We start from the raw sequence: 8089 nt of genomic DNA, 5'->3' as shown, positions 1-8089 counted from the left end.
ATCATAAATTCTGAGATTTATTATCTGCCCTTTTCCAGACTAACAATGCATTCCTCACCTATTTACAAAAGACGGAATATTTAATGTAACCATTTTCCAGGAAAATAACTGGAAGTGTTCTTCCTAGCTTCCTTCCTCTCATTTTCATTGCTTTATTCCAATTTTTTCACCTGCTGCTGCTTCAGAGGCAGGGGTAGTTGAATGATAATCTCAGGGCAGTACAGAAGGAAAATTAAGACCTGTGGAGTGACCTGGATCCTCCTTTTAATTACATTATCTTCTTTTAGTGGGTGCTGCTTAGCTGAGGCAGTGCCCAGGGCCAGGGCTGGGATGCTGGGGGTGAGCATTGTTCATTCGCTGTGACTGCTGCCCCCTTGCTCACTGCATCATTGCACCATATCCCACCAGCCTGTGTTTGCAGTGGCTGTTGGCAGCTCTGCTGGGGCTAGCACTGGAGGCGGTGACTGGAGCATGTTGCACAGCAAGGCATGGGGAAGGGCGGGGAGATGAGCAGCACGTCTAACCTACATGCTGTCCTGCCTGGCCTGGGGCCTTGCCAGCCTTGCCTGCCCTGAGGGGGATCCTGATCCTGGGAACCACTCAGGGGGTTGTGATGGGCCAGGGGGAAGTGGCAGCAGAGTCTATGTTTGGGCTGGTGGTCAGAGCAGGGGGGGACATGTGTGGGTAAGAGAGAGGGAGAGAAGATGGCAGGGGGCACGCTGGGCAGAAGTGGGCTTCAGAGCTGGGCCTGGAGTCCACCTGGACTGCTAAAGCAGCCTGTACAGGGAGAGGCTGGCCTGAAAAGGAAAGGGCTTGCCCAGCCAGAGGCAAGCCCAGCCCAGTCCATGAACTCCAGTCAAGGGTTTCCCAGGAAGGGCATGGGGACCACTGCGGCCTGGGCACATGGGGACAGAGAGCAGAACAGCAGGATCTGGCACTGTTCAGCGCCACAAAGCAGCAGCAGCAGGACAGCTGCAGCTGGATCAATGGCCTGGTATGGGGAGTGAAGGGTGGGAGGGAGTGACTGGTGGGGGCTGTGGGTTGGGAGTAAGGGCAACTGCATGGGCAGGGGCAGGTCACCAGCATGCTGAGCACCACAAAGCAGCTGTAGGAACAGTCACAGCTGGACCTGCATCCTGGTGAGCAAAGGGGGCAGGGAGAGCTCTGATCTTCTATGATAAAAAAACCAAAACCAGACAGCTAAATATATAGTATTTAGAATGTATTTTATTATAATGATTGAGGCACTGGTAGGCTTCCAAAGTGCTTTAAAATTGTAAACATGTCAATAAAACATTGTGTGCATCTGATACCTATATATATATACTGGCCTTTCATTTTAATTACAGAAAAATGGAAATTTGGGGGGGTTAATCAGAAAATTTTGGATTTTTAAACAGAGAAAGCCAGGAATCCTGTTTATAAGAGAAACTTATAAAGCTCTGTTACATGCCTAAATGTATCCTTTCCTCTTTCAATCTATCTAGACTTTTCTTTCTCTCTCTCCTCTTTACACACTTTATCAACTTTGCTTCTCTTGGCAGGCTAGCCTACAAGGCTAGGGACAGAAGTTACACATAAACCGGTATAAGTGATTTTAAACCAGTTCAAATCTGTAACACAACACAAAATGGCTGAAACTGGTTTAAGATAAACCTGGTTGGATGTAGTATCAGGCATAACTGATTTAGGTTAAATCAGTTTTTTGACTTTCTGTCCCATATCTCCCTCCCTCCCCACAGATTCACGTTAATTCCCAGTCCTCGCCCATCCTGGCATGCTTTGCACCTCCCCTGCAAACCCCCTTCCAGGCTGGGTGGGCTAGTTTTGGCCCAAGTTGTCTCCTTCAGCCTAGCAGGGAAGCATGCTCCAGCACCCCTTGGCTTTTAGCCTGAGCCACTGCAGGCATGTGGCTACATTTCTGGAATCAGAAGTGAATGTCTGTTCACTTGCTCATCCATTCAGTCTATGCAGCTTAGACTAACCTGTGAAGATTGAATCAATTCAGCTGTGGGCTTTTTGACTGTCATGCCTCTCTGAAAAAGCTAGTCTGCAAGATGGTTGATCTTCGGTCTAACTTCAGACTAATATAGCTAACTACCTCTCTCTCTTGTTTACTTGTGTGGTCACACCATTTTCTTTCATTTCAATCAGTTTCTGCTGATTTCCTTCCTAGCTGTTTTTTAATCAACCCTTCTGTTTCTTTCTTTTTTCCTTCTCTTATACTTTCTTTTTTGTCTGGCTGGATGCAAAATTAACTAAAACATCTCCTTTTCAAACAATAGAACAGACAAAAATAGGAAGACAAAACATGCAAACAGTGTAGGATTGAAAACAAAAAAGACCCCAGCCATAAAGGAAATGGAGTGAGTAAAAGAAAGGGTGTTATTAGTATCACACACAAATTGTCAGGGCAGGAGATGTATGGCTCATCTAACCAGGCTGCTTCCACTTTGTTCCTGTATATGCTTTCAATCTTGTCAGTTGAAATATTAAATCAATTAAGGGTTCATCTGTGAGTCAGACAGAGCACTAAGCATTACCCTAGTACCAGCCACAAGAGGTTCTGTGATCTAGGCACACATTGCTGAGTCTCAGACCCATGGTTGGCAATTTGCTGCTGGCCAATGTTAAAAACAAATGCACTGAGCTGGCTCAGCTGCACCTTCAGTGAGTGGAGAAGGGCTAAAGTTCCCAGTCTACTCTCAGTCACCTGTTCTGAAGGGTGATATAAGCAGTGCCCAAGCCCAAGGTTTAGATAGCGCATGCCAACGTGCAAGAGGAGCCCCTACTCTCCTGCATGGGCAGACAGGCCAAGTCATGATTTGGGCTCAAACAAAAAACCCACAAGAGAGCAGTTGATTATAATAGTCATCAGATTTCTTTATAGGGGGTGTAAATGCTACCTAGACCAGACTCCAGTGGTCCTCAACAGTGGATCATAGTTTCCTTCTGAGATTTATCCTGGAACAAAGATTAGTCTATGTGTCTTCATTTGTAAGAGATTCCTCAAAACAAACAGAAGTTTGCTCTCAGAGCTTTCTGTTCTACCAGTCACAAGAATAATTAAGCTATCTGGGGTATCTTCAGAGGTCACGGAAATAGGAGTTAGCAAATCAAAGCATATCCAGCTGGCCATTTTCTTTCTTAGCCCTTCTGTAAATAAGGCCTTTTACACATGACAAACCTTTGCAATCACGGCTCTGTAGATGAAGGAAGTGGGTGCACTTACCTCAGGACATGCATTCCAGCCCCTCATTAACAATGATGATATGGGCTTGGGAATTGAATACCCTATTGGAGGTCTGATGTGATGGTAGGCCATATCTGCTGCAGCAGCAGCTGCAAATAAGACAATATAATGAAGCTTAATTAATATTCAGGTATCATAAATATTCCTATGCAAACACATTTTATTTTGCTATATGAATAAGTTAGAGTCATGAACAGCTAAAAAAGCTTAAGGATCAAACTGGCAGGTAAAGCCAATGGGTCAAAATATTTTAATGCAACAACTAGTGATTCTGCATATGAATGCACTTCTGCCAAGGTTAAAGCTGGTCGAAGATGATCAGGTTCAGGTGCAGACCATATAAAATAGCCTTTGAAAGAAACATCAATTAACCCTCACCTCATAGATGACATTATAATAAAAGTCCTTCATTATGAGAGAATGACCGAGCATCTTTCAATAATCAACCTAATTAGATACACTCAAGTTACGGATAAATTGTTACCAGATTCTATCTTCCCATATCCTGACTTCCCAAACAACTTTTAAGTCAACTGTGCTAGGGGTTTCCAAGCATATTTAGAGAAAAAAAGGAGTGCCTTTTTATATGGGCCAGTCACTACTTATTATGATAAAAATATCAGACTATTTTCCTAATTGTGTTTATATATACAGTAATTTAAAAAACATAATTAATCTCCTGAATTCTTTTTAAACAACTATGATATATCAAGTCAAATCATATTCCTCATAGACAGAGCTATACTATAACAACTCCTTTGTTAACTGACACTTTTAAATGATGTATCACCAGGGTCTATGGCATCCGAGGGAGACCAAGAGATTTCCATCTTGCGATTTTAACAAGAATGGTTTAATTTTTTTAACCAGAGCCTATTCTCATTACAGCCTTTGTCACAAGAATAGATTAATTTGAGCCACTGTCTGTGTTGCAATCTTGACCTCTATAACGATGTTTCAGAATATTAATGTCAGTTAAGTATGATATGTAGTGGGAGGCACGAGGAGAGGAGAGCAGGGGCAAAAACATTTTGCTTAGTTTAGATCCCGGTTTAATGTGACTTTGAAAGTATAAGTCAAACATTAATGGTTTTATGCTTTACTTAGATGCTGTGAAAAAGGAATAAACAGAGGTAAAGTTGTTAGTGAAGAATAAATATAACTATCTTTCTATTTACACACTCTATTTCTTTCTCCATAATACAGTCTAGATGGAATCCTATGCTATTGATTTTAGTGAAGACAGGATTATACCCAAAGTACAGTACTATGTGTGAACATTTGAGTGTATATAATACTGCATATACTCCACTTAGGTCAATGTAGCTTTTGAGGTGTTCTTTTCTTCCTAGGGATAGCATGGCTTTCCCATCAGTTATCAAGAACATAGAACTAAAAAGATAAAAAAAGCAACATCCTTTTCATGCTGAACGAAGTGGCAAGAATATGTTTCTGAATTGATTTTTGAAACAGAAAAGTAGTTAGATGGTTCATGAAACTTCCTACTCCAAGATTTGTGCAATACTAGCATGCAGTATTGAACCTTTCAGTATTTTCTTTTGATTGGTAAGTGATACCCTTCTATTCTTAAACATAGCACAACCATAAATAATAAGAAGAATTAAGGAATAAAATTACCATTATCATGTAGAATTGTGCTTCAGTTCTTAAATTTATTTATTTACAAGAGATAGGATAAAACAGCTTTATTGAATTTACTGAAAGTCAGTCTTTTTTACTGGGAACTCTGATAATTTTTCGATAACTATAAAATTCCTGCATGACATGGGGTACATTCTCCTTCTAGGTTCATACTGATACACCTGTGACCCCAGCCTTTCAAACTCTCCAGCACAAGTATGCCTAAAGCTGGGATCCTGCCACCACTTGGGCTGGTCTGTGCTGTATGTAGCACATGTTGTCAGTCTAAGACCTATGGGAGGCTGAATGACAAGGCTCTGTGGGCCAGATCTAACCCATGGGTCATATCTCTGACACCCTGGACACGTCTACACATGCAATCACGTGCGCTTGCAGCAGCTCAAATAGAAGGGGTGCAAATTTGAGCCTGGGCTTTTTGCTTCAGCGCTAGGCAGGAGCCCCAGGGCCACAACTTAACCACTCATGGTTTGCTCTAAGCTAGATAACTAGCTAGAGACTATAATAGTTGCTGATATTTTATTTTCTAACTGGGCAAAAAAATTACATAGTATAAATGAAAACTGTTTTTCCAAGGACAGAATTTAATTCACTGTCTACTCTTCTTTCAACAAGCAAAAAATCTGCTTAAAATCCATCCAAGAGCCCTTGCAGATATAACACCTCTCCTCTTAGCCACCATACTTTGCAAGCCCACCTTCCCATAAAAAAGAAGTTCCCCAAATGTTGAGGAATTTTCCATTTCTGGAATGGTTTCCATTCAGTCCCCAAAGTTCTACCCAAATCTGGAAGCGGCCTGAAGTTCATATAGTCTCCTACAGGGGAAGTCAACTGGGGGTACGCGTACCCGTGGGGGTATTTGGGAAGGCCTTAGGGGTACGCGCGGGCAGGTAGGATGGAGCACCACCGCCTCTCAGGAGCGGGCCCGGGGCAGGGCGAGGGTAGCAACGATGCTCTGTGAGTTGCACATGGCGGTGGCTGCTGCCACCCACTACCCTGCGCTGCCGCTACTCTGCATCCAACCACATGCCCCCTCTCCCCCCCACACACATCTGGCTGCCAGGGTTACGCTTACTAAAAAAATTTGAAATCCCCTGGTCTACTATTTTAATGAAGCAAAAAATTATTACAATGACTAAAAAAAATCATAAAGGTGATACCACTGGTTGCAAAGTTACAGTCCTGGAAATGCTGAGTTGTTGGTGCTAGGAAGCCATTCTTTATGGGTACAGTCCTTAGTTACCTAAGAATATGTGCTCGAAGACAATAAATTGAAAATAACTTCATAATTTCAACAGCCTTGAAAGGTAGAAAGCATGTGCTGTTGAAAATTCCTGAAGGTAAAACCAGGTCCTGGAGTCACCTATTTCCATTAAATAGATAGTGCATCCATTTACTGAATAATACATGATTGCAGTGTGTTAGTTCTGGTTTTAATTGGATGACAGGCTCCCAACATATTTAGAATTCTAGTCAAATATAGATTATTCAGGTGCTATGTAGCTACTTCTCTGTAGTTCAGAGGTGTAAGTGGTCCTAACGTTAGCCAAGTACCTTACCTGGTTTAAGGTGTGCAAATGGTATTTCACCTGTTAGCAATTCCCAGAGACACAAAGCATAACTGAAAACATCAGCTTTTATCGTATATCTTGTACACTGAGTGAATACCTCAGGGGCCATCCAGCGTAGGTTCTGTACATCAAGAAAACATCAATAATGCATTAACAAAGTGTTTTGTTCCTTTGCTGGGGATCATGTCTTTTTCTCTACTTTTGCATTTGCTTTATTTCATTTTCTGCAATAAGCTAATGGGTAAAGCTGTTAAAACAAATATTCACTGTAGCATATAAAATTCATGGAGTAAATCACAACATGGTATATTGTGTCTTCAGCATTAGGATGACCTTCACCTTGCCTGTATAAAAGCAAAGTAAGCTGTCTTTATCTAAGAGAAGAGTTGCACAGAGCATACTCTATAAGCTGAAATCTAAATACCCACCCTGAGAGCACGCAACAGAGCTTTAGCATATCTAATTCCAGTTATAGCTGCTAAAATCTGTAGGGTAGAATAATGGCAGTGGCAATTACGTGTGTGTAGGGAGGTTGTTTTCTGTCCTGAACTACCAATGCATTCTGCAGAAGCCTACATAAGTAGCTGCTTCACAAACAAACAGCAACCCACTGGTTTAGAAGTGGGTGGTCTTACTCTGGTCCTTTGCATATACTGTCAGAACCAAATGGACATCAAAACTGAAGCACTTCTGCTCATATAGTTTTTTCACATTACTGTTTTTAATAGGGTGATTTCAAAACCCCATTGCTAATGCTATAATATAGTCCATGGTAACTGATTCTGACTCAGCAGTGTATCACAACCTTTGTGTAACAGGTGGAAAAGGTACAGGCTACATTTTGTAAAGGTATTTGTGAACTTTGGGTATAGTTTTTAAACAACTGAAACTACATGAGCATATGGAAAAGAGCAAGAAACAAACCCCAGGTTGTTTTGTCATATTGTCTTCATCCAAGGACTGCAAAAATCTTGATTCTGAGAGAAAAAAAAGTAAGTTCCACATAAAAACACTCTGCAGACAGACCCCATTTTGCAGAAGCAATAGTGGAAATCCAAAACTTTTATAAACAACTACAATGGCCTATTCTTAAATGAGGGTGCATGAAGGCATTCCAGATACAATGGGACTACCTAAATCAGTGAGCAAGATTCCTGGATGGTAGCAACTGGCTAATAATTCCCAGTAACTTGAGTAATGAATAACACCAACTAAGGATTTGTATTTGTAAACAACATAAAATAATTTGTTTTTAGTACATACTGCTTTCCAGAATGTAACCTAGGAAAGCAGGTAACTTAACTTGCAGTGTGTCTGAGTCAACTGAAAGGCCCTTCACAGATACTATCACACCAGCATCTTCCTCTTTTAAATTGATGCTTACAGGCTTCAGCTCTTTTTGACTGTATGACATAGCGACAAAAATAATGTTATGAGTCCTAAGGTGGCTAGGACTTTGTAGATCAAAATCACATTACTGTTTTTAATAGCTCTACACAGACATCAACAGGCAAGTAATGAAGATCTGTGCCCCCAGAAAGTAAAGCCATGGCATTGTCCGCTAGCTTCAGATGCTTACAGTGTAACTTGGCCTGATTTTGAAGTA

General features: G+C 41.4%; 1 protein-coding gene across 4 annotated transcripts in view; it reads right to left on the bottom strand.

Annotated features, from left to right (window-relative positions):
* The window catches only part of LOC149863589 (serine/threonine-protein kinase TNNI3K), a 212003-nt gene that overhangs the window by 56797 nt on the left and 147117 nt on the right, over positions 1 to 8089 (bottom strand). For all 4 annotated transcript variants that reach the window (XM_090046885.1, XM_090046881.1, XM_090046882.1 and 1 more), the window contains 3 exons: positions 7408 to 7460; positions 6472 to 6604; positions 3233 to 3342 (listed from right to left, as the gene is read on the bottom strand). In XM_090046885.1, coding sequence (XP_089903011.1) covers positions 3233 to 3342; positions 6472 to 6604; positions 7408 to 7460 — 296 coding nt within the window. The remainder of the gene's footprint in view (positions 1 to 3232; positions 3343 to 6471; positions 6605 to 7407; positions 7461 to 8089) is intronic.

The sequence above is a fragment of the Crocodylus siamensis genome, chromosome 5 (assembly GCF_052110815.1).
Source record: "Crocodylus siamensis isolate JL-2025a chromosome 5, ASM5211081v1, whole genome shotgun sequence".
Taxonomy (NCBI): domain Eukaryota; kingdom Metazoa; phylum Chordata; order Crocodylia; family Crocodylidae; genus Crocodylus; species Crocodylus siamensis.
Note: the sequence above shows the minus strand (reverse complement) of the source record. Positions and strands in the feature narration are given on the sequence as shown.